Source organism: Eufriesea mexicana, unplaced genomic scaffold (genome assembly GCF_001483705.2).
Source record: "Eufriesea mexicana isolate 0111107269 unplaced genomic scaffold, ASM148370v2 scaffold1623, whole genome shotgun sequence".
Taxonomy (NCBI): domain Eukaryota; kingdom Metazoa; phylum Arthropoda; class Insecta; order Hymenoptera; family Apidae; genus Eufriesea; species Eufriesea mexicana.
The window spans coordinates 79,827-106,949 of NW_016909734.1; the positions used below are offsets into that span (position 1 = coordinate 79,827).

At 41.4% G+C, this 27,123-nt stretch overlaps 1 protein-coding gene across 2 annotated transcripts in view; it reads right to left on the minus strand.

The window, feature by feature from the left end:
- LOC108548530 (uncharacterized) overlaps window positions 1-26,856 on the minus strand; it is a 28,348-nt gene extending 1,492 nt beyond the window's left edge. The window contains exons 1-6 of one of the 2 annotated variants that reach the window (XM_017901536.1): window positions 26,476-26,856; window positions 10,051-10,174; window positions 4,012-4,122; window positions 3,798-3,935; window positions 3,489-3,586; window positions 2,711-2,876 (exon numbers count right to left, since the gene is read on the minus strand). In XM_017901536.1, coding sequence (XP_017757025.1) covers window positions 2,711-2,876; window positions 3,489-3,586; window positions 3,798-3,935; window positions 4,012-4,122; window positions 10,051-10,174; window positions 26,476-26,601 — 763 coding nt within the window. In that variant the 5' untranslated portion in view covers window positions 26,602-26,856. Of the gene's footprint in view, window positions 1-2,476; window positions 2,643-2,710; window positions 2,877-3,488; window positions 3,587-3,797; window positions 3,936-4,011; window positions 4,123-10,050; window positions 10,175-26,475 lie in introns of both variants that reach the window. The other variant, XM_017901535.1, reaches the window with a different exon arrangement.
- Window positions 26,857-27,123: the final 267 nt, after the last annotated feature.

Sequence of the window (27,123 nt, forward strand, 5' to 3'; positions counted from 1 at the left end):
CACAATTTTTGTTGTTTAGTCATGAAATATGCGAAGGTCACTTCAAGATCGTTCAATTTCGATATATCCATCAACTATGATAGGTGAAACTGTCAAGGTCACTTCAAGATTATTCACATTTCATCGACTTCTCCAATGAATATAAGTTCAGGAATACAAATGAAATACCCTGCAGAATCTATTGGCTGCGCATAAAAGACACTGTTATCAGAAATACTGAATCATTCAACACGGAAAGTTAATAACACGCTAAGAACCACTTTCGCGAATATTCTTAGTTCTAGTTGTTTTGACAAACGGAATCTTTCCTTTCGTATTTGCATTCACCTCGATTTGCATTATCTTTCAATTGCTTTCGCTTATTACAAAGGTATAAAAATAAACGACGCCAACTTCCGGTTACTCTGAAACCCGGATGTCTTAAGATTTGAATAGCCACTTTAAACCCGCTCGATAATTACGATTCCGTTCACTAGTTAATTTTTCTTATATGAATATTATTACAGATCATTCGATTTGACAGCAAGGAGGTTAATACCGGAATGATTTTTATACCGTGGGCGTTCGAGACAATCAATGGGGAAAAGACGTTCTCTTTCGTGAGTTCAAGCATGCTCCTGATTATTCGTCTTCGCGAGGGTGGACGTAAATTGAATTACGCATTGACATGGCCATGCACACTACTGAATACGCAAACGCGGAAATCCTTGCGCGGCAACAGACTTCGGAGGATCGAGCGTAAAATTAGGCAAGTGTGTCGCTTTCCATGGGGCTACTTAAAACACACCTGTGTTTGCCGCGTAGCTCTACGTGTTCTTCCGGTTTTTAGTATTTTTGTCAAGTAAATTATCAGGTTAACGAGAATATCCTGTTTGCTGATAGATCAACGAACAATTTAATGAAATGTCTTCTCTCTGTATAATTTACAAGTGATATTTATGTACGCGACTGCTGTCGCTGATACTACCTTTTTTCTTTTATTTTTTTATAGTGAAAAGAAAACTTCAAACGGTTCCAAGAACGAAACACAAAGTATCGCTTAAATCGATGATTGATGGAGGCCATTTCATCTAGAAAGTTTTCCTCAGGATCAGAGCGTGACAAAATTGCTTTAATCCACGATGGAAACAGACCGTGAGTGGAACGAGTAAGAGTTTCACGAAGACGAATATCGAGCAATCTTTTTCCCACGATGTCGCTAATGCTTAACAATCGATTTTATCCACGATAACGGGGTCGTATTTTAATTAACAAGCTAACTCTACTTGGGATCGATCGGTGTTTTATGTACAACATATTATTTTCTTACAGGGGCCATTTCTCTGATTAAAATGTTAAATAAGCGGATAATAATTTATCTCATTCTCTGTAAGTACTTTCATTTTATATGATTATCGATTAGTTTGGGACATATTTGTTAAGTCTATAATTAACATTTATACGTTATGTTTGTACTTGCAGCGATCATTCGTTTGTCTTCATTTTTCGTTTAAAGGTTTGTGAGATTTGGATGTTTCATTGTAACGTGATACGTGATCTTACAGTCTAAAATGTAATGAATTTGATGACATAGAAGCAATTGAAAATTAAACGCTAAACGTATTTGAAAGTTGCAAGCAGTCTGATTTTCTAACGAGATTTTCACGTTTCATTCCAATTAACTTCGTTCTGCTCTCTGATGACTTTGATATCATGTACCATTTATAGTTTTACCAATACCAAATATGTCAGTAAATGTGTCAGCTGTAAATATCACTACTAACTCGTTTTGCAAAGTCAGATATTTCAACAAGAATACATCGATACATTATCTGCTTAAATACGCGTTAATTAACACGATAAATTCTCCGTTTTGTTTTGTTGTTACGTTCAAATGCATGCCATAATTCTCTTACATCATAGGTACGCCGATTTCTACTTTACGTAAATCTTGATTCGTTGCTTCTATATCAACCATCTTTCTTTTTCACTATTATTATTTTTTTTTTTTTTTTCATTAAATTCCTAGTATCCTCAGAGTCGATTCGAGTTAGTAGAACGACCGCCGTTACTTTCAGACCAAGGAACGTCATTTTCGGGGTCAACCCAGTGATCATGAATCAAAGTTAGTGGTACACGATGCACGCGCAGACTCCTTTCTTATAACCACGAATATTTCAACGGCAACATCTGTTAGCGCGTTCAATTACAAAAAAACGTGACAGGAAAAGAAAAATGCAAGTCAATGCAGTTGGACAGTCATCACGGTATCAGCATCCCATTTCGTCCACTTACATTTCTTCAAATTCAAACTCCCGCCATTCAGCATGAAAGAAGGAAAACGTTTGCAGTAATTGAATATGGAAAAATAATTTTCCAACCGGATGGCAACATCCGTGAAGCAGCCGAGAACCACGCGAGAGTTTCTCGACCTGGAACAGGAGTCTGCGCGAACTCGTCGCATTCGTGGCAAAAGCAAAAGGTGTTAAATATGTACCAGGCATGAGGTACTGCATGTTCATCGCCTCCTCGCGCATTCTCTCGCCCCTCAAGCAAATCGCCGCGGCGCTAAACAAGATCGCGCTGACCAACGACCAACCGACGCCGACCCAAGCGACCACGTACGACCAGTCGTACGAGATTAGTGAGTTGTCCTTCAGGACCTAGAACCGCGTTCCAGAAAAAAAAGATGGGGGAAGTTAGTACGGCCGTTTCAGCGTTTGCATGTCACCTGGCATGATGTATTGAACGTTCTGTGCCTGTTCGCGGGCATGTTCCCGCCGGAGGCAGGATGCCGCGATCAGAAATAGCGTCATCGTGCCTAAACACGTGGCCACCCCCAGCCAGGCAAGGTAAAATGACCAGCCGTACCACTGCACCGTGTTGTCTCTTAAAACCTGCGGGCAAATGTCTCTGTAAACATCTATGCATCTCCTTCTGAGACCACTCTCTCGTTTCTGATGCCACTGCCTTTGGTCCTTACAGCTGTTTGGATCGATGCTCTGCATTTGTCATGTATGGCTGTAAGGAATCTTTCAATTGAAAGTAAGGTGAACCAATATCTGGTGGTTCGTGGAGTTGATTAGAGTTGTTTTCATAATTCGGTAAGTTTGAATTTATATTGGTTCTCCTTACTTGGATGACGTGGTTGCTGGAAATAGAATAATATGTGTTACGTCAAGTATGCATGTTACATCAAGATTGTTTGAACCTCGTCGACGATGAGATAGAAATATGTATTTTCGTCTGGTATTGAAAGCAACAAGCTACTTTCTACGTTACACAAGTCCGTTGCGGTTGTGAATGTTTATCGCATCTTGATGTACACATTACAACGATACCGACACCGGAAATCCACAAACAATTATATAACTAATTTTCGCAGGTGATTGCTTGAAAAGCGGTAGTCGGTATCGCGTGAAAATGCCAATAGGCGTGAACAAACTTTTATGAGGATATATGTGCTTTTTCTAATTTTAAGGGATTTTTTAGATAAAAACATTACTTACGTTGCTCCATTGTTGGTAGTATTCTTCACCGACGATTTTCTCTTTCTCATAGTATTCCACACCATGCCAAAGTCCCATAGCGCTGGCACTCAATAGGCCTATGTTGTCAAACAGTTTTCATTTGTAAATAAAACACTGTGAAATGAGAACAAGTGATCGCCCTCTTCAAGACTTAATTTGATTAGCGATATTTCGACTCGAATTGACAAAATTTATGATATTCTGATACTGGTTTATACAGTTTTGTTATTAAACATAGAAAAGTTGGGAGATGAACTACGAAGCCATTGAATTTATGAAGCCACTAACATGCTAGCAACATCAAGATTGCGGTGGCTGTGATATTTCCTGGTGACCTCTTCCAACAGCCTACCACTCCCGTCCAGAATGCCGTAAAGATTGCGACGAATCCCACTATAAACAGAGCAATCACAGATCTGCCCATGTCTGAAAATCAGTAAACATAATTGTAGACAGTGATAATGAAATCTCATCGACACGTTATTTAATTTGGTCTACGTACGAAGTCGAGTCATTGCGTCGTCGGAGAAGCCTCTCGTCAGATTTTCCTCATCGGGGATGAAGTAATTGATGTTCATACAGTGTGTCTCCACAGGACTTAGGTACGTTTGAACTAGAACAATTAAATACGCAAACGAAATTACGTTAATTCGATGTTAAACTTACAGGAGCAGTATGGAATTACGAAATCTGCGCGAAGTTGCGAAAATCGATGCAGTCTGTTTAAGGAAGTTTCACGGTGGCAGCCAATTAATTGGACAGTGATGGAAATTTCCTCGGAGACGTTCTAATTACGCACGTGTCTAATGGCCGATTGCAAAATGAACAGGCTTCGAATTCTTCTACTATTTAAAATGAATACGAGATAGTTAGGAAATCGTTGCCTTTCGAACGTAAATTTCTCTTCGTCCCTAACGTCATAGATAGACATAAAATTATATTCGATGTACGAGTAATCGGTAGTCTAAGTACAGATAAAAATTCCTACTGCAAGAAACAAAGTGACTTTTAATCGACGAGGTAACTATGTAACTCGATAGGTGACTCGAATACTTGTCGGGATAATTCGAATCGATCGAAGGAATTCCTGAGCTAAAAGGTGTCGACTTTTTTCGTTACAGCCCTGGCATATCGTGCACACGCGTATCGAAAAGCACGTGACCCAGAATGCAACGCGCTATCACCGACTGCGAAGTATACACAGCGTGTGTGTACACACATGTTCGAGTTGGCTGGCGTTCGTATGCCTCTAGCTTGTCTTTCATGGGCAACGGTACTCTTTGGCCATTCCAAATCTACGAAATACTACTTTCGAAAGGCATTTCACGTAGTGAAAAGAAAAAGTCGCGCTCGTGTCGCGATGCTTTCACGGTTTCCTGTGTTTCTAGGAACGCCAAAGAAAAGTGTAATGACATTAATTGCGAATCCACGACCTTCTTCATCTTCTCCATCCTCTTTTTCTTCTCTTTTGTACATAGTACACGTGAGCATAGACCTCAGGTATTTTTTATCTTTCCTCGTTAAATATCCATGTAAAGAATTAATTATAATTTACAGACATTTATTCAAAAGTTGTAGATTTTCCGTTCGCGAGGAAGGAATTCTTGAAAAGTGAAGGAAGACCTTCAAAAACGAGGACAGAGTCGTTCGCAGAAGCAAAGATAGAAGAAACATCTGCACGTAATTCGAAGGCCCAATTAAGCTTTCAATGTCTGTGACGCGTGAGGGATGCGTCGCGTAAACGCGCATACCGTTTGAAATATTTGAGATTCAGTCGGTGACGGCCGTTTCCTCGACCTTCTTCGAATCTAGTTTCGCCTAAACGAGGCGCCATGCCAAGATCGTTGACTCGTGTCTAACTGTATATGCGTTAAGACAGCACCTCGCCATTCAAGAATAGGTTTCTTGTTCATCATAGGGTCCATTCCGTTTCCATCTTTTTTTCGTCAGTATGACGAGTCGTCGCAGCCAAAGACGCAGAAAATAACATAAACAAAAGAAAAATCTTGGCCAAAACCGGTCATTGACTGGTTTCTTCAAATTTTTCACGCGTGCATCGACGATGGTCGACGCGCATACACCTGACCTCCATTTTGTAGGACGATTTCTGCCCGAAGGTGGGAATATCGATGAATATTTCCTTACGACGTCAAGTATCGCGAAGTTAAATCTGCACGTAAGTCGTAACAAATGCAAATATTTTTGATACATTTTTATCATCACCACTGAATGAACTCTTGTTCTTTTTTCCGCTTCAACGAGGTCTATGTACGATCACGCATGCTAAGTGAATCAAATACGAAGCCGGAAATGGAACGCCGGAAGCAAACGGAACGTCTGAGCCGATAAGGAACTGGCGGTCGAAGAACGGTACAAGACAGTACACGTGATGTATCGATCGTTTCGATTGTTTTCCGCTCAAACGACGGGAACAACCACCGTTGTTCTCATTCCCCGAGAATTTCTCAGTACTTTCTATTCCTCGGTATTTCATTCCTCAGCTTGTTCGCGGTTATAATAGAGCTCGATATCGCTCCGGATTAAGGAGGAATAAAAATAGCATTCTCTGGATCGTAGATCTACCGAAAGTCCTTTGATTCATCGCGACCGTAGCGCTCTTCCTTCGAAGGATACAGGTACTTCATGAAACTCGAGACTTCCGGGCAAACTGGAATTGCTCCGTTACACCGCGACGAAGTTTAGAAAATGCCTGCGTTTCTCATCGTGAGAAAATGCGAACCTTTTCGAATAATGAGCTCATAGAATATTCAAGTTTCAGTCGGCCGTAGGATTGAGTGAACGTACTTGCAAAGTGTTGATAGGCTAAGTGAATGAACAGTAGCTAGCTATATCGAGACGTAAATTATGTGTATTATATATTGTGCCGGATACTTTCCGTTTACCTCGTCAATGGGGACCTGGAATGCAAGGGAACGAAGCTTTAATTTTTATTTTCGAGCCAATTCCTTTATCGAAAGTAATATCTTATTGTTATTTTTAACGTCACTGTCTAAACGTGAGAGTAAAATACGAATGTCGAATTTCGGCAACCGCAAATCGGCACTCAGACACCGTTTTATCTATTCCCATTGCCGTTTCGGTATATAATCTTCCGTTATCTAACCTAGATTTTCGTTACTTATTTTATTTCTCTTAATACTTTGTGAAGTTTCGTATCCGTATCGTATCGAGGTCTATGGTTTTCATTATGGTAGATATGAATATACTACTATGAATAGCAAAGCGCAAGCTAGTAGCGAGTGCCAGGTGCGGCACGTTGATTCAGTCATACGCGTTACGTGGCTGGCATAACGTTGTTTTATGACGTCTGTCATTGTCCTAAGGCTCTTAAACCGTGATGAATTTTTGTGTATATACATAGCTAATCGCATATTGTTCAAGCACATATTGTCACATTACCACGTTGATAACTTTATATTTCAATTCCACTTCAGAAACTGCTATTCTCAAATTTTTAATACCTCTTCTTCAACATCTTGAGAAAAAGATCATTTTCCTTCGATTATATCGTGGGATTTATCTACTTTTTTTGTCATGGTGTTATTATCTTTCCTTTCCATGGCGTTTGCTATTATTCCTATTCTCAGTATTATTTTTATCGTTAGTAGCCTCCTGGTGTCTCTATAGGTTCCCATGTTTGATGTCCACTCATCTTTGTAAATACCGTGATATCTGTCTTTAAGGGTCGAATTATTGTATCAAACATAAAAGATGAATTTTCATAAGCACATTTTTCTATATTTAAGAGGCAAACTTTTGTGAGTATAATCGATGTAAGAAATATAGCGAGATTTAGCGCCTTTATAATCGAATTGAGAAACTTGAAAAGATGGAGAGACTTGAAACATCAATTACGGTTCTATGTTTAACTTTAGTTCCGCCCCTATTGAAGCTGCATAGGGTCTTGAATGAATGTCAGCGCATCAACCACTGCTGCTACTTGATGTTTTAATGCTGGATCTCGTTATATCGCGAAGGCTACTGTAATCATCGCGACGTTCTATCGACCTTGTATGAACCACATGGAAAGACGATCGGACACTGACGTCGGCTGTTTGCATATGAAAAACGATAATCCTAATTGCATACACTGCGAAGACTGGGAAATGCGCCTCTTTGTTGCGAAGCTGCTGCACTTGGCTCCCTTTCACGAACCTGGCTTCTTTTATTATGCAAACGAAGTTTCCATTTGTCGAACTCGCGCGATCATCTATTGTGCGAGAATTTCACAGTGAAATGGAAAGAAAATTATTGTTATACCTGAATTCGAAATTTTAGAAAATCTATTTTCGAACTGCTCGCTTGCAATTAGGCGAATAGAACGTACTTCATGCATTTTCATCGATACACTCTTCCATTGCGAATGAGGTTTCTACGTATGTTGTAATCGTGATCGAAGTATACTTAAGAAATTTGTTCGAAGTCGATTCTCTTGGACGTGTAAGTTTCCTCAATTAGTTTTTATCATTTTTGATTGCTTTGCTTGGGGTACAATCGTTTTTGCCGCGCATCATTACCGTAGAAAGTTGAACGGAAGAAATAGGCGATGCAATTCATGGATATTATCACGTGGAATTAAATAGATACCTTTCATGACAGATTCTGATCCTGATCACAGCTGAACGTGTTTACGATTGCCAGACAGCTATGAAACCACGTTCTCCATGTGAAATTTCGTTTCGTTCGTCTTGTTTCACATCGTGCTGAACAATTTCACAGCAATTTGAACTGATGCCAGTAGTTTGCCAACTATTATAAACACGCGTTTTCTAAACATATGTATACACCATTGTGAAGGTATTAATAATTTAGCCGTTGAAGTCTTAGTCGTACCGAGGTAAAATTATATTTATCAAGGCTGAAAATTAATGTTTTTAAACGAGTTATCCACAGTTTATCATAGCGAACGATTAAGAAGTAAAAGGATTATTTCTCGATCGAATGAAAAGTTCAGTGACTGTTGGAAATAAAATTATGATCGAAACGGTCCAGTTGCTGATCTAACATCAGCAATAATTGCGAGGAGACGTTGGTTTCACTTAAAAAAAGAGTAAAATGGAAAGAAAAAGCATTCAGATGTTCCCTGAGCGAACCATCTTCTTGGGAATCGAGTAATTCAAAGATTTCACGCTTTGATGAGCATTTGATCTCAAACTGGATTCTAATACCACGTTCTAACTCAATTTCTAGGCGAAAAAGTTGGATTATCCATAATTGCTTTTCAAGAGAAAAATTCTTTTTATTCGTAAAAAGGCGATGCGGTTACCCTACTTCCCACCGGTTGGTATGGGAGAGGTGAATGGGTAGAGTTTCATATTTTTCTTTTTTTTATTATTACTACGTTTTTATTTCGTCTATTTCTTATCAACGTCCACTAACATCCTTCATTCATAACACTAGAACTATCATCCAAACTATAATATTATAGGTAACATCAAACTTTTTATTTTTTCTAATTAGAAAAAATCTGCTTTTGGTAAGGCAGAAAAATAAATTCATTCTAAATGTATTCCCAAGCTAATGTTTTGTTATATTTATAGAAAAACTCACACATGCAAGAATTAATTGGTCCATAAAATAAGTATTACCCGGTGCTACGTTTCTTCACAAGTTGTTAGAGAAAATTCGCATCAGGTAAATCTCATCCATAATAAACTCAAGACTTCTGCTATTCTTTTGCGAACCTTATTACAAAAATAACATCGACTTTCATTGAAATAAACTTGTAAATGTATATACCTATTTATTTTCATCTTGTCGCTTTAGTTATTATTTATGTACACTATAGCTCGGTATTCGTTGCAGGTCAGTAGTTCCAGTGTTAAGGAATTCTTCGTATAACTGAGAATTATGGCAAGACACGTTCTCCATGTGGCAGAAACAGGAAAGCCACCCGGAGTCAATATTGACCAAGGGAACTCGTGGAAGCGCGAAGGAGACGTCTTTGGGTCATCACGTACACGCCAGCAATTTCACGAGAGCCTCTTCCTTTCTCCTCCAACTGCGTGCAACCGAACCAACCGATTATAAACTCTTAACCTATTACGTGGAATAACCCGCGACATTACGGTATCGTAACGTAGAAAGTCCTCTAAAGGCCGATATCTCTTGTAGGAACCAGCAACTCGCGAGAAATTCGTCCTAGTCTCTTTCGTGGTCCTGTCACGTTGGTTTCCCCAAAAACTCGCGAATATCTCTTTGTTCTTTGGCGAACTCTTTAAATCGTGGAACATTAAAAAGTCATTGCTCTGCGATGTTCCATGAGGTCAGAATGAATTTTACCGAAGGTAGCAGTACCTTTTCAGGAATTGCAAGAGCAAAATCTCTGAAACCGGTCATTTTGACTCTGATAGTTCTGGTGTCAAACAAATTCGTTTTAACTCACGACAGTTGCAGACGGAATGCTTTCACTTGAACCCTGGGGGTCAAGTAAGAACCGTTCAATCTATGGTTCGAATCACGTGTTTCCATATATTTCGGCGGCGATATCTTTAAAAAAGCTCGATCAGGTTGCGCTTACCAGTCGGTGGCCTTTCTTTGGGATAGCATATCCTGAAGAGACCCTGCGTCCTCGTGTAGTAATAGTACTTCGTATTCATTTGCTCCACCAAGTGGCTCTGCTCGGCATGCTTGGCTGCATATTGCTGCAACAAAACAATTTGTCCGAATGATTCACGCTATCCAACGATCCGTTTCCCTGGTGCTCGCTCGCGTGTACTTCTATTAATTAATCACACCGAACAATCGAATCGCAAATGAGTTTAATCGATGAAAATGATCGGATTGGCCGGTGAAAACGATAGCGAGGGAAGAAGGAAACATTGTTTTGAACGGAGTGAACGGTCGTTGGTTCCCGAATGCAGATTAGGAACGAGTCGTAGTCGTTTTATGGAAATATTACGATCGTTAGAAAGTAAGAAAGCAAGAATCGGAATCCCTACATGAATTTAGAAGGCCAAACGTCTCTCGATACCGCTGGAAAAAGTCCAAACGAATAGATTATAGGAAATTATTCATGAAGCGATCGCGGTCGATTTCGTGAAACGACTGTTTCCCAATGCTGAAGAAATGCATCGCTCGATAATTGACCTTATTCATCGATCAGATCCTAGTCAAAGTGGCGATTGAAAATAGAAAATTGTAACCTTTTCTGCTGATCTCGTGAAACGACCATTTCCCAACTTCCAAGGAATTCATCTATGAATAATCGACGTTATTCATCCATCAGAACCTAGTTAAAGCAACAATTGGAAATGGAAGATCGTCTAGTTGGATCACAACTAACGACAAATTATAATACACAGGTTACCACAGAATGAAGGATGAATTACAACTTTCTCTGAACGTAATTGTATGCACATGAATTTCAAAAGGAAGACTAAGCTTTATGAAATCGACAGATGAAATTACTCTTCGGCTGACAGTCGCGCAGGATATCGCGTAGAAAATGGATTTTCGTCGGAAGTTACGTGTGCCAGGCGAGGCTGAACCAGGTTCGCGGAGGAAATTGCGGAAGGAAAGGAAATCGCAGGCGTGTTACAAATTTTCAGTTCCAACAGCGAACGCTGGTATCTGGCTGGTCGCTTCCTGAAGAAACGAAACCGCGCGTTATCCTAGAAGGAGGCTTAGAGAGCGTGTTTACTCAACCGTACCGACTCGAGTTCCGGACTTTCTTGCGATCGAGGATGCGCAATGCATACCGCCCTCTAAATTAAATGTAATTTTAGATCTTATGACAGCCTGGTGGACGGTAGAACCGTTCTTCTGCATCGTCGGCCAAGTATGAGAATCCTCTTACAGCCGCTCCCCGGCATGGAAACGGAATTTCTAGTTTTCCTTTCTTACCGTTTCCCTTTACCTTCCTCTCTACAGTCGCGTGTAACTTTGTTAGAACTGGGTACATATGTGAAAAGAAACGGTAATTCTATTCTTGGTTCTTTGGTAGTTCAGTGGTTAAACATGGATGGAATGGAAGTAAATTTAGCTTAGGGTTTCTTTTGCTTTAATGAGGTTCAGTCTCGATGGAATAGAATGGGAGAAATAAGAGAGTGTGTTTAGGGAACAGTTAGGTGAGAGTGAATTATAGTCTTCTATGCCTTTCCAGTAATTTCATGGCGCTATAATCTCGACGAAAAATCCTATGATTATAAATTAAATTTGATCTTACAGGGAAAGATTGGTTGGTACATGATGCTGTTGATAAAAATAATTGCCAGATAGCAAATGGCAAAATAATTAATTTCTTCTATTACCTACTTCTGTTCGTAGTGGATACGTTATATAATAGATTTCAGTTATTCGTTCCAGCGATTGGTTCCTTATCATTAACCTTTAAGCAACGTGTTGATTATTCGCAACTGTTGTTTGGAAGATTACTGGTGTGGTGGAACCGGGACACCAATGCTGCTTAAATCTACCGTGAATAACTAGTACCCACATCGTTGCGAGTGTACCACATTTTTAAACACCTCTTTTTATCCTCCATTGCGATCGTTCGCGTAATCCCTGCTCTTCTATGTGCAGGAAAGTAAGCATTACATCGCCTTCGCGCATTGCACAAATTGAAAACCTATATCGAACGCGTATTTTTATTCCAGAGTCACACCTGTCTTCATCTTCAACCACCAGAGGGACTTGCATCAAGCATATTTCTCACGAATTCCTTGCAAGACCACCGATAGTTGCTATTTCAGAGAGAATTTCAGGATATCTCTGTAGCAGATCCATTCTAGAAAGTATGCTGACGATTTTCTGATACAGCATCACGTAGAAAGTGTAATAAGCCGTATGGGGTTGCATGGCAAACACTCGAGCCATGCGACTCGCACGATGCCAGAAAACGTGTGTTTTCATGGACGTTCATGAATCGTGTACTTATGTACTCACGTATGTATACTTATACGCGTATTTACGTGTACTTAAATACGTATTCTGAGATATAATGATAGTTCGCTACGCTTGATTCTCATGCGTGTCTCGACTGATCCTAATTTTCCAGCAAGGTACGTCGATCTGTTTTCACCGTTTCGCGGTCATCAAGATCGTTTTCTTCTCGAGGTCTCATCAAGTATACTAATAAAACAATAGTACAGTAGTTACGGTAAAATGATAATTATCCGGATTTGTGGTAAACTTTGATCATCCGCTTGTTAATTTCTTTCTAAGATCCTTCTCGTTTCTTTATTATCTATTTAATATATTCTTATCCACTTTTTTTCTACTGTATTACTCAATTTATATTCCACTTGCAGTAATTACCTCCATCGAATCTAATGATGATTAGAGACTTCGTTTTGTCAAGAAAATTCAGTTTTCTTGGCTACAGACTCGACTCAAGGATGTTGTTCAATGATATTAGGTTCGTATAATTATTCTTTTTGTTGCTATAATTTTATTATCAGCCGACGATTATCGTATGAGAGAACATGGGGACGTAGTTTAACGCCATTAGACTTTTTCTCAGATAACTGTAAACTCAGGAAGGAACTACTTTCCTGGTTCTTTTTTCTCCCTGCTCCAAAGTGTACGTACTTCCTCGTGAGCGTAATTCAGAAACTGGTTTCCTCTGAAAATAGCGCTTCCCGTTCGTGTTCCGTCGCGATTACACGAGATCATGACTATCGAAAGTATCGGCTCCTGTAATCGGTTCCACAGAAGCTGCGATGGAGCTGTTGTTCCAGAGGGAACTCGAGAAATTTCCCGTCCCACGTTGCTGTTCGATCACGATCCACGATCATAGAACGATAATTGAATTCCGAATACTCGTGGGTTGCGAGATCTTATTAACCTTGGGGAACACCCATGCCCTTCTGCGATCTATCATCGACATTTTTCCTCTCGAATGCAAAGCAGGCGTGCGATGGACGTCGACATTACCTCGATTTCTTTTTTCTCCTTCGCATCTTTCATCGTCTTCCATCTTATTTTTCATCCGACTCTCGTAAATCTGATCGCGAAACTTTTTACGACAATCGTTATAGTTATCGTTGCACTATAATTTTATGGAAATGAAATTTCAAAATAGCAAACTAAACGGGCACGACCCGTTTATCGACGATGAATCATACGACTTCCTTTCTTTTCCTACCCACTTTTATGTTCACCGCTAAATGGATTGCGTTGGGATTACACGTAAAGTAGCTACTACGTTTACTTTCTCGCGTCTCTCGTAAATCGCAACTGCGAGATTACCAAACTCGATTTACCGTCTTACAGATCGGCCAGGTTGTTACGGTAAAGCCAAGAGCAAGAAAGGAAAACCAGCGGCGGACCAGGCAATGATATTCGAGGGAGAGCCGATCTTCTTAGGACCCTCGCTCGATCCTGGTCTAACGTGGCAAAGCAACCGCTTTCTCGAGAATCCGAGAATTCTCGGCGTCGAAAACGACTCTGGAGGCCGGCGTACGATTGGAGTTTCCGCGATAATTAGTCAGCAGGTGAACACACACGCGTTACGCAGCCGATCGCTGGTGGAAAGAGAGAAAGAACGGTGTATCGCGAGCGCGTGCAGGGTACACGTGAATCAACTGCACGCATAACGGGCGCACAGTCCTTAATCGTTTGTCACGTGCGTGAAAAAGAAAAAGAAAGAGCCAGAGAGGCCCATCGAGGCCTGTCCAGGTCGTTCCAATCTGCTTTCACATCGTTGTTTCGCCACCACCGTTCGCCTCGAGCGCGGGAACATCGTCGAGCCTCGGCGATTTCTTTGACATAGAAAGGAAAACGCGGGCCTCAAGCACGCCGCTCAATGGGAATCGCTTGGCGTTAGACGAAGAGTATCTCTAACTCGCCACGAGCCAATTGTCGCGATTGCGAACCGTCCAGACCTCGCTCTGAACGTCATCCAGCTATCCCGCGGTAATTAAAGTGTCTTTTTTTCCTTTTCCTTCGCGGAGAAACTTAATATCGCGATGAAAGTGCGTTAATTAGTCGACGTTTTACTTTTCCTTCGTTTCGGCAGGTCGAGCGAGTCGACGGTGCTTCGCGACAATGGAGATCGTTCAGGTGGAGACGAGATCTGTTTGCACGATTGGTCATGGGGATTTAATGCGCTGCTCGGAGTAATTAGCTTTCGTAGATGGAAAACGAGAGAGTAATGTGGGTCTAGGACACTTTGAGTCTCTTACCTAATCTTCTCCAAGAAACTGGATATTCCGACGAGGTATTTCTGATCGATGTAAATTAAGCAACGGTTCTTACGATCGCTCTAAAGCTCGGTGAAACGCACAGGCGACGGGAAATGCAACGATTGGTTATGCGGATTTAATGCACTGTTCGGATCAATTAGCTATTGTAGATAGAAAGGAGAGATAGATATGGGTCTAGGATATTGTAGTCTCTTACTTAATCCTCGGTATTAGAATGAATATTCATATTGATCTATGACTTTTATAGAGTTCCATGAGAAGCGCAACGATTGGCTGTGAGGATTCAATGCAATGCTTGGAGTAATTACTGTTTGTAAGCAGGAAACGAAAAAAGATCTGGGTCTAGGACGCTGTGAGGCTTTTATCTGATCTTCAGTGTTACACTAGGATATTCCTATTGGTTTGCGAATTCTATCGAGTTCCATTGACGAAAATTCAGGGATACAATGTTCGTTAAATCTTGAGGTGGAGGATTGAGTTATTTCTGACGAACTTAAACCGACCAACGGTTCCTCTAGTCGCTGTAAAGTTCGATGTAACGCGCTGGCAACCGGAAATGCAACGTGCTAAGTTCAACCATATAATCGCGAGTCAACTTGTGCACCGGTGTCGTGGTTAAAGGGACCAAGTATGCGTGGCGTTCGCCAGCATTACGACAACCTTGCGAATGATAAAGTGCGAAATATGGTCGCGTGGGCGACGACGCGTAACCCCTGTGTGTCGACGCGTGGGACGTAATAGCTGGTGGAGATTTTCTGTTAAAAATCAGCTTAGATACAATCTTGACATAAATCGGAAAACGTCCTGTTCCTCGCGACAGAAAGGAAAATGTATCGCGTACCCTTTGTTTCCCTCAGGCTGATAAGAGAAAAGAAAGGAATGAATGATGCATGATAGTTCCACGATCGTATCGAGTGCTTTCTTAACAGAATATACTGCACTGTACAATGCAGCATATTTATCCTGTAATATAACTGTAATGCAAACGAAGTTCTTCAGCTCCTTTAGTCACGGTCTCTTTTTGCTGATGAAATTTTTTTACGAATAAAATATTAACCGATAGCAAAAGAAATTTAGTTTCACATAAATGTTAATAAACGTGATAATGTTATTAATTATTACTTATGCGACAAAGACAAATCTGAATATCAATGAGAATGCTGTCCTTGCTTATATTTGTGCAGAGAATTAAGTCTGAATAATTAAAATACCTGTACTATATATACGGTACTATATATACGATATAATAATTAGAATTTTGCTAAAAGCAGCTGCATTCTTGGAATATATTCAGAAATGAAATATAAGAAACCTGTTATTTTTACCACTTTGGAATTTTTCGTATTAACGAGTGCAGAATTATCATGCAGAAACCTTCTTGATAGAGATCGAACTTTGCTTTCTGTGTCAAAGACATCTCATGAGATTGAAACGTAACTTCGTATTTACATACGCAGCTGCTGACACGAATTCATTTTGCGATTACAATTTCTTACAATCTCGATTCATTAAAACAAGTCGTATAATTTCTGTACAATTTCCATTGCAGAACCAGAATGCACGTCAGAATTTCCATGGCCTAACCAGTTTTCGGTATTCCGCTATTCCTATTCGGTGTTCAGCATTCCTCCGCCAGCTTTCGGAATTTCCTTATTTTATAGAAATTATTGCAAGTATGAGAAAAGGTGAATACGTTAACAGAAATTCCAGAATAATAATATTTATGCCTACGAAGGCGAAGGATTAGAGAAAACACGTGTTTGGAATATTACGTAAAGCGTAGAAGCAAATTGCGTCCAGCGAGCTATAAATTATTCGTTATTACAAGCGAGATCTGCCTCTGTGAAAAAGAATGATTTCTGTTTCTTCTTTTCCGGCTGCCGGCCGCGCGAGATGCAAATTTCTGGAGCAAAAAAGGGCCACCGAGTTCAATGTCCTTATGCTCTCGGCGTATTAATTAAACGCCCCTTATCTCTGCAGGGATTAGTAAAAAAAGCGCATCGTTGTACCGTTCACTGCTGGAACTCGTTCCTAAATAACATTTCGGTTTCCATGCTGTAACTTTCATTCCAATTTTTCAGCACTGTTACGCAGCGAGCCAGCCGTCGAGTTTCCACCGGCGAGTAAATTCTGCAGGCTTCCATTACGCAACTCTCTGCACGTCCGACATCTTCGACCCTCGATCATCCGATGCGACGTTCCATCCGCGATGATGCTGTCTAAAATTCGATACGCCTTGATCGAGACTATTGAAACCTCATACTCCACCATCGAGACGTTTGAGATATTTGTCTTGGACGCAGTGTTACATATATTTCCGTGTACGCACGTATGCAGACGAATAGGAAATGCGATTTTATAAGGTAGATTAGCTACAGTTGCGAGAGACTTTATGTCTATATCTTTTGACTGCCTTCGTTCGCGCAATTCGTTTCCCTGAAGTTTCGAGCAATTCATCCAGTCGAGTATTCGAGACATAAAACGAAGGGTTCCGTTATTCCGTGGAATATAATTCCGTGCGCCCAGCAGGAGAACACGAGGGATGTAATTTCTCAGCTGTTTCTAGCATTCCACTCGCGTAATCACCTGTTATGCGCGTTGTGCAATCACGCGGCCGGAAACGTCGGTAATTCTCCAATTTTCCTAGAAAATTCGGAGCTTCGCAATCCCATGTAACTCGCTCCTAAATTGTCGCTGCTTAGATTTCTCGATGGACGACGAAGAGGTCGGTGGATAAAGCTTTTAAGGCTTATCGTAGCTCCACGCAGTTGTGGATTAATACGGCGTAGATAAAAAGGAGGTCGAAGAATCGACTTTGTATTGTAATATAATGTGTCGTATGCATTCGAGTGCAAGGACGCGTCGTTCTTGCCACCAGTTCCTTTGTAACTGGTGCCCTGAATCGATCTTCCGGTTATGTCACGATTTCTTCAATGGAACCGCAATTATACCTTACGACCGCAATTCCACCGATCGCTCGTCGACATAATAAACACATGCACTCGTACGAATTATGCAGCTCGAAATCCTTGTGCAACACGGGGGATCCTCCTGTCGTTAGCTTGTTTCTCGATTCACTTCGACGAGCACGATCATTGCTGCCCTCGAAGGCAATGGACATTGACAGACTTGGTCGTTCAATTTGCGAAAGCTTAGCCTGGTCGAACAGTGTAATCTGCGAGAAAAATGTTTCTCAACGTTCCTCTAATGGCTACCGTTCGGTCTAACTTCTAATACCACTGTTGATATAGGTTCTAATGCGAGTTCTAATGTAGGCTCTGATATAGACTTTAATATAGGTTTTAACGCAAGCCCGAAGGCTCTGACGTAGACTCGAATATAGGTTTTAATACGAGTCCAACTCGAGTTTGGAATTTCTCTATTAATTTAGGAGTAACTCTATCGTCCTATGGTCGAGTGCTATTGTGAAAATTGATATGGACGCGATAATCGGTGAACGATACCTGGCCGAAGCGACGTCAGTCGTGAAAGAGGGATTTCTCGGCGTAAACATTCGACGTGAAACGCGAATTCAGCGAATGATTATGAAACTCTTCCCGCTGCTCGCGATTTTCGATTACCCAATGAAGCTTGGTTAACGTAACGTCGCCCGGGTTCTCACGTTATGGCGTCCATAGACCGGAATCGCGGCGTGCCACCTTCGAACAATGATGCATTGACTTGGCGAACATTCGCCCACGCGCCGGTTTTTCTGCCGAGAAATAGGTGATAAATGAACACAACGATCGGCTTAGGAGACTACCGGCTAATAGACTGCGTCTTGTTTCAGCAGTCAGCAGAGACAGGCGGTTTGCGCAACAACGAAAGTACACGAGGAAGGGGTAAAGGTTTATTGTTCGAAACGACATTCCGAACGTTCCTGTGATAGTTCTACTACCCTTGCAGTGCGACGCTCATTTAAATGTTGAATGCCTGTCGAGTTAAAAATGCGAACGCACAGGTGAGGCTTGCGACCTCTGAGCTTTTTACATTGGATCACTGTCGGTTGAAAAATGCGAACGCACAGGTGAAGCTTGCGACCTCTGAGCTTTTTACATTGAAACACTGTCGATTGAAAAATACGAACACACGCAGGAGGAGCTTTTGAACTCTGAGCTTTCTTTATTCAACGACTATCGATTTAGAAATAGGGATGTACAGGTGAAGCTTTCGACCTTTGAGCTTTAAATGCTGAGAGATTGTTGGCTTCAAAATACGAACACAGATAGGTGAGGCTTTCGATCTTTGAACTTTGTTCATCGAGTGGTTGTCGAGTTAAGAATAGGAAAGCACAGGTGTAGTTTTCAATCTTTGAGCTTTCTGTGACTCGATCGTGTTGGAAGAACCTTGGAGACTTATTTGCGACTTCAGAGTCAATTGCTATTCCGTTTAGATCAAATCATTCTGTCATTCTCTTCGAACTCTTTATGTTCAATAGGTATTCAAGGGGCCCAGCATTTATTGCTTATTACTTCTGTATTTTGTATAGGTCAAGAATGTAATTATATTAGTCGTGACACTGTCTTTCAATGCACTTTTAGAAGTATATTACGGTAAGACCTCGATTAATCGAGTCTCCATTATTAGTGGTCTGGATCAACCATAATCGCGATTATCCGGAGTCTCGGTTATATAGAATTTCCTGTTTACTAGCAGCAATTCTATTTAACTTGTACAAAGTCTCTTTTTTAGACTTTGCTGTTCTAGTGATGATAAATTGGTATCATAAAATAACGAAATTTACAAAATAATAAATTAATATTAAATTAACGTTCGAAATCAAAAATTCCTGCAGCATCTTCAAACATCCTAAATTAAGATTATGATAAAAATTCGACAAATATTCGACAAATAGCTAGAAATTGACAGAAACCCAATGACTCTGGTTTGCACACAATCGATTTAGAGATCGAGTCGACAGAATCAAGATCCACTGTAAAATATAGTTTCTTGGAGAATGAAGGTCTTTAAACTGCATTTCACGGTGCTAAGCATGAGACCGTGGATGTGGACCATGTCCCCCACAATTCCTAAAAGTAGTACTTCACGTGTACTCCCCATATACTGTATAATTTTTACACATAGCTCCAATGTCGATATAATACTTATTACTAAATATTTTCCAGGATCAAATGGAATTATCGACCAGCAGCGATTACAGTATATCGTCAACGAATTCCAGCAACGATCTTCAACGCTCGTGGAATACGAATGAAACAGCATCGATGTGCCTTTTTGTCGAGGTCAGACAGTTTCGTAAAGACAAAAATCGTGTCACAATGAGCTATGTATCAGCTGAGGAATCGACAAGTGACGATTCCTGTTTCGTGTATCGACTAATGACACCGAGACTGTTGAGTAAGAAGAAACAAAAGCTACGGTGAACCGATAGCGAGTCGATGTTCGCCGATGAACGGTCCGAGCGACTTTTGGAAAAGAAAGAAGCGAAGAGAAGGGAAGAAAGAAAATGAACAGTTCTATAAGCCGGTACAGCAACTTACGAGCATGGTGATCGATTAAGTTCAAGTTACACTAGCGGTCCAGTCACGCTACGATCACGACTTGGTCGCAGAAGCTTCAGAACATTATTCGACGCTCCGGAGCGTGACTGGCATATGAATGTTGACGAGCACTGGACCATCGAAAAGCAAGGTTTATTCTCAGGATTCAAGGTTTTTAAGTGGAGACGTGCGAATTCTATGCCATTCCTTTGTTTCATCCGGTTACAATGCGTGACTTCGTTCGTGCTTCCTGGCAATTCTGATACCTTGGAATCTCGGGTGTCTTTTTCGACTTGACCTTCTTTCATCTCTATCTATCCGTTTCTATGTTACTCGTAAGTTTTAATTGTGCTTTTTAATTTATACAACACCTTTCGATGGGAGCTTCCCCACGTTGATCTGTATAGCTCGTTTCATTTCGAAGGTGCGGTTAAATTTTATCGTAACACGTGGTTAACGGTGAATCAGCTGATACAGAGTCACGTAGCTGGGTTTATCCGGTGACAAAAGTGGAAACAGTTTTCAAGCAACCCTGCTTTGTGTATAACACGTGCAGAGCCAGCTGGTTTCCGGTTTGGAAAGAGCAGAAACCGATATGAAAAGGAAACAGGCACGCCTTTCACGAAATGCTATTGCAGATTAATTCAATCACTTCGTGTTCAAAGAAACACACAAGCTACACATCCATTACTGAAATAAACGATCGACATCAATTGATGCTAATTAATTTCCGACATTGATCAAATTAACGACATTCAATCCTAATATAGGACTACGTTGAACCACTTCAACGATCTTAATGTATAATTAATTATTAATTGATCGAATCAACAACGATCACCGCATAACGCTAAAATCAAGAGAGGATTTATATATTTCTCGTCTCCAAAATTCTAACATGAAAGGGAACATGAAAGGGTGTTAAGCCATTCCAAATTGATCTCAATTTCTGATCAATTGTCCATTGACTGACCACCATGGTATTAAAATCAGAAGAGAATTTCTCATCTCTCTCATCTTCACAGTCTAACCCTAACAGAGAACCATGTTGAGCCACTCCAAATCGTTCTCAACTTTCGACCAATTGTCTATTGACCAAATGAAGAACGATCATCGCAATATTAAAACCAAAACAGAATATTTCATCTTTCTCATCTCTACAATTCAACCCTGCAAGAACCATGTCGGACCACTCTTATTCTCCAAGCTCAATCTTAGCAGAGGACCAAGTTGAGACACTACAAATCTGTCTTAATTCTCGACCAATTGTCTATTGACCAAATCGACAACGATTACCACGATATTAAATCTAGAAGAGGATTTCTCATCTCTCATCTCCATAGTCTAACCCCAGCAGAGACCCACGTTGAGCCACTCCAAATCGTTCTTAACTTTCGACCAATTGACTAGAGACCAAATCATCAGCAATCATCGCGATACTAAAACCGGGATAAGATATTTCATCTTCTCTTCCTCGCAATCCAATCCTACGAAGAACCCTGTCGGGCCACTCTTATTCTGCAAGCTGAATCCCAGCAGAGAAGCACGTTGAACCACCAATCCAGTTCTTAATTGTCGATTAATCGGCAATTAACGAAATCAACGACCACCGTAATACCAAAAGCAGAGGAGAATTTCTTATCATTCTCATCGCCAAAGCTGAACCCTAGCAGACAGCCATATCGGGCCACTCGTGATCGGTCTCGACCAAAGATCGACCGAAAGAGGCGTAAAGCGTGGAACATCACGAAAGGGAAACGAGCACAAAGGTCGACGGGATTCCTAAAGCCAAATAAGTTCTCGAGAAAAGAGGCATTCCGTGGCGCATGACGGCGTAACTTGCCGATCGTGGAAATTACTGCGAGCAGCGCGATCGTGAGGCCATAATCATTTACACCGACCAAGAGGAGATGGTACAAGTAGCATAACTGTATGTACGGATCCTCTGGTCGGCGGTGACGGGGGAGCAGGCCGACATTTTTATTCTAATGCGTGCTCACCGGCTGCGATCGCCAAGGTAAACGCGCTCGGAACGCTGGCGAAAATAACAGAGCTCGGTACGTCATGCCGCCTCTCTATCGGCCACGATCGAGCGCTCTGCTGATCTTACCGCGAGGAAATCGCAACGATACCGTGGAATGTTCAACTGCAATCGACTGGCAATTAAACTACGAGTTTAACAGGCTATTTCGAGCGAACGTGATATGAATTGGAGATTTTGAAAATACGAATAAAAGTGCGGTTTCCTCAATTTACGTACTTTCCTTAGGGACCTAAGATCGTGTTCGCTTTGCAGCGAGTAGGTGTACTTTGATCATGCGACATTAACGCTAGATTTAGCTGTAATTAACACCTGAATGCGAGATTTATATTTTAAATATATACACAAAGGTATTTATTTGAAATATAATTGAATTAACACCGTGCGTGCTGATAATTATGATAGTGAATTATGAGTAAAAGATCCAAAAGCACTGAATCATGTGAAAACATAGGAATTATTAAATTGGATTTTTAATCAAAGTTCTGTTTAGATTAATTTATTAATTAATACAGATGCAAAAGTTTTAAGATCTCAGAGCAAAATACATGTCTTGTTTTAGAAATGGAATAGCGAATGATGAATAATGGAACAATAGAAGTGGAATAATGGAAAAGAATAGGTGTATACAGTTACGCCTTTATCTAAATGAAAGTCAGCATTAATTTTAGCATGACCAGCTGTATGTTTCAAGCGACTGGGAAAAATAGGAAATTTGAAACCAGAGATTTTCACCGATCTGCTTGTTCCAGAGTTAGCTTGTAGTTGGGAAGTCGAAGATTAGGTGAAATTATAAGCCGCAACGCATAGTTTGGATTAAGAGTAGCACGATCGCGAATGAATGGACCATTTGAGAAATCCCTCGTGTCATAATGATCTATCGCGACGAGTTTTTCTTCTTGGACGTCGTCCAAGGATGAGTATGCGATTCGACCGCTTCTCCGTGCTAAATCACGGGGATATTTGTGTCGATGGATGTCTTTTGACCGTGAGTGCCTTCTTCATGGTCCAGTAAGCTGATTCTCTTTAAGCAACGATCTGCGATTGACTCGATTTCTTCCATTTCTCTCCAGGACCAATAAAGTCCTCGATTAAAATCATCGGATAAAAGGAAGTGGACACAAGAATGCTTCCTTGTGTTCCAACAGGTCAATCTTCATAGACGATAGATGGGTACACGAGACTGTTCATCAGATTTCAACACAGGTAATTTAAAACACCTGAAGCCTAGCAAGAAGAAAGTCCTAGTTCTTCTTTTATTTTAACCCTATTTAACTAAAATTACGTTCATTTACAGTAAAATGAAATAAACTGTGAGACACTTGCACGTACTATTCAACCTGACGTTAAAATGGTATGCCCAAAGAGTGGCATTAAACAAATCAAACGAGAATGAAAATAGACAACCGCATGAATATGTAACTGCCAAGTTACATGACATTATTGGGAATTAATATATTCACCTTTCACCTCCTCCGCAATACGCTATTAAGAATAATCTTAGACGAGTTTTTAGCAGTGGCAACTCAAGACACACCTAGATCCTAAAAAGAAGCAAATTTCTAACCTTCGCCAATTAAGATAAATAACACAGACCATGCCCAGTTCATCTGCTACCAAACAGAAACTCGGTCCCGTGGCATTTCCCGGAGGAATTATTATTAATAACACATCCTCGGCAACTCTCGTTCATCGTCGAACCTACAAGAAAGTTCTCCGCGGTGGCGACTCGGCCGTTTTTCTTTTACCTATCTACCAAATAAAGAATCGAAGGAAAGCTGCACACGAACGAAATCACGGCGCGTTTCAGAGAAAAATCCCTGCGTCTCGCCATGATCCGCGGTCGATTCCCATAAAGGAGAGTGCATACGATTGCGCCGCTCCGCTGCGTGCTCTCCGACACGGCTAAACGCAAAACTTGTCGAGTCGACAAGCTCTGAAAATGGGCGCGGCCCGGAATGTCGATCGTTCCAAACACACCGCGGACTAGAAACGCGAGTGGCCGAAATCGAATTGCTCCAGCGATCGAGACCGATCCAGCCGTGACACGGAAACCTGTTCGTTTTTCGTTGCCAAAGGCGAATATTCGGACATGGAATAGCTAGCTACCGAAAGGACGTCGCCTTCAGAGGTATCCCTGTTCGCCGTGGACCAAGCACATCGGAAAAAGGAAATACACCTGGTCCTGCGAGGTATATGTCTCATTACGTATGGAGGAAGGACGTGTATCACGGAGTACCATCGATGAACTTACTTGCTCTCTGCAACCGAAGATATCTCATCTTGTGGTCAACAATGCGAGCGAAACTTAATTTTGGCTATTGTTAGATACGAATATCTGGAAGATTATGCGTTAGAAACTTCTCGTTATTTCCGTTATTTCTATCAAGTGTCAAAATTAATACGAAACATTGAAAAGAAATGGAGACAGCCATATTGGCCCCTTGAACTGCAATTTATTTACACTCAGCACTGCTCAGGTAGATAATTTAATTTTCTTAGTTTTAAGAGGAATTGAGTATATCCTTTTCCTAGACCATCCTGTGCTAATTCCAATACGACCCTTTCAGGTGTGGATGCATCAATGTCCTAGGATTTTTCTGGCGAGTGCAGCTCGTCATTGTCAGTTTGCTCGAGAGTGTTCACGATGAGCTAGACTCGTTTCAGTTCAAGGGGACAATGCGTTAAGTCAAGCAAATAATACAAAGACATCCTGTTACTCCTTTTAATCGAAGAAATTCCGGGCAACCAAGCTTCCTTATTGTCGTAAAGTCCTGTTAACTCCTGAACGAGCGAAAAGCAACGAAGCTAAACTTACTCCGTGCGATTGAAAATTTTTCAAAGATCGCCGAATAGAGAGATTTATCACTGCTGATGGACTACAGTCTGGTACGCGAAGTGAAACGACGTTGCTCTGACGCAGCCTCTATTAACACCAGATCTCGTCAGCTGGAATTCCACGAGACTCATAATCGTACGTCGCGGAAGATTAAGTACTGCACGATTGAAATTATTTGCTTCGACGTAGCAAAGTGACAAACGAAAAGCGCCAGCAAACACTGACGATCCTGTTGCATACCTGTGCACTTGGCTGCAATTAAAGTTAAACGAAGCGAGAGCTGGATGTTTCGAGTTGTTTATCCTGTAAGAATTCGTTAACCAACTTCCGAGATGATTATGTTCGTTTGAAAAGTAAGATTTTTCGAGATCTCGGGAGGATGGAGGATTTAATGGAGTTCACGCAGCGAGTTGCACGCAGGAAGAACGGTATCGCCCGCCATAAATGCGATACGGCTTCCTCGAGGAATATTTCATGAAAGATTCGTGAGAAGATTTTCCACTCGACAGCCACTCAACGCCCTCGAGGATGAACTTGACCTTCGACCCGAACGTTCACCTGCGACAAGGACGACGGAAGCCGAGGAGATTCCACTTCCGGTCTTGCTCCTCGAGGAACGAAATCATTTTCCCGAAATAGAGAACCGATTCTTCGTCGAATTTATCCTGATCACGAACAATTCGTTTAATATATTACACATGATCCGTGACGAGATTTGGCAAGAAGACGCATGCAGATTTTCCGAGAAGACGAAATAAATTTGAGCGAAATTTTCCTAAAAACATTGGCAATCGCTGTGTATATCTAAAATTACTTAAAAATTGGAGAATTGGTCATATAATAAATCAACGTTCGAGCACGTTCACCGTAAGTCCCCTATGCAAAGTACCATTAATTAAATCACGCCTCGTGTTTCTTTGTTACTAGGAATTGGTAGCGCAATTTCTACGCTCGTTACGATGATAAAGATTACAAGGAATAATTTCCATGGACGTTTCACAAGGATGACGTTGCACGTTGGAATTCGTGAAAATTCGCCACGAGTATCAGCTGCAGATTGTATCCGGGATGATACAATACGGGTACGGGCAAACCTGTATTTCTAGTACGAAAATATCTCGCAGCGCCATTCGAAAATCGTATCCTACATACGAGCGTGTAAAAGTCATCGCGCACAAACAGTGTCGAGATAGTCGCGTGGCGATTATGGTAAAAGGTGATATTTTCGGTAAGAAACGGGGCAAAAAATGTACAGACTACGAACGAAGAACGAAGCGCGATACTCGATAAATAACGGGGTTACCCAGAGAACGTGTGAGATAGAAACGAGCACTACGTGGCATCCTAAATTCTCGCCCCTAAAAGAACTCGCGTCCGTGGATGGAACATCTGGTAAAAACGAATTCGACCTACGAACCTGGATTTGGGCGCGCTTGACCTCGGTGTAGAGCCAGTTGTCCGTGGAAAAGGCGATCGCCAGGAGGCCAGTGGCAATGATACCGGTTATGGTCGCGAGGGACAGCGTCACCGCGGAACAGGGCATCTTGGTATCCTCTCCTTCTTCTTCTTCTTCTTTTTCTTCTCTATTTTCCGTCGATTTTCCTGCTAGACCCCAATCCGGTGTGCGTTACGTTCACCTCACACGGCACTACTGCGAGCTACGATACTGAGGAACAGGTAGTCGACGTCGTCCTCGAGACCGTCGAGCATCCGTGAAAAAGTGAATCACGAAACAGGTCACGAACCGTTCAGAACGAATTGGTCCAGGAGACGAGGATTTCGATTAGATGGCTGAATTTGATCGAGACGACGTCCTTCAGGGTGCACGATACTCCGCGATACACATTACTACCATTCTCTCCTACGACAACGACACTAACGGCTCGACTCAGCTTGGAGAAAAGCTGAGAGCCGACCAAGGAGAGAGAACCGGACTCCAGGTGGGGATGGATATAGCCTCGGGCAGGTATATTACCTGTGTTTTACCTTCAGCGGTGCTCAACGCGCCGCGTTCCTCTATGCTACGTCTCAGCTTCGAATCGTCTTCCTTCGGGCCTTAAGGGAT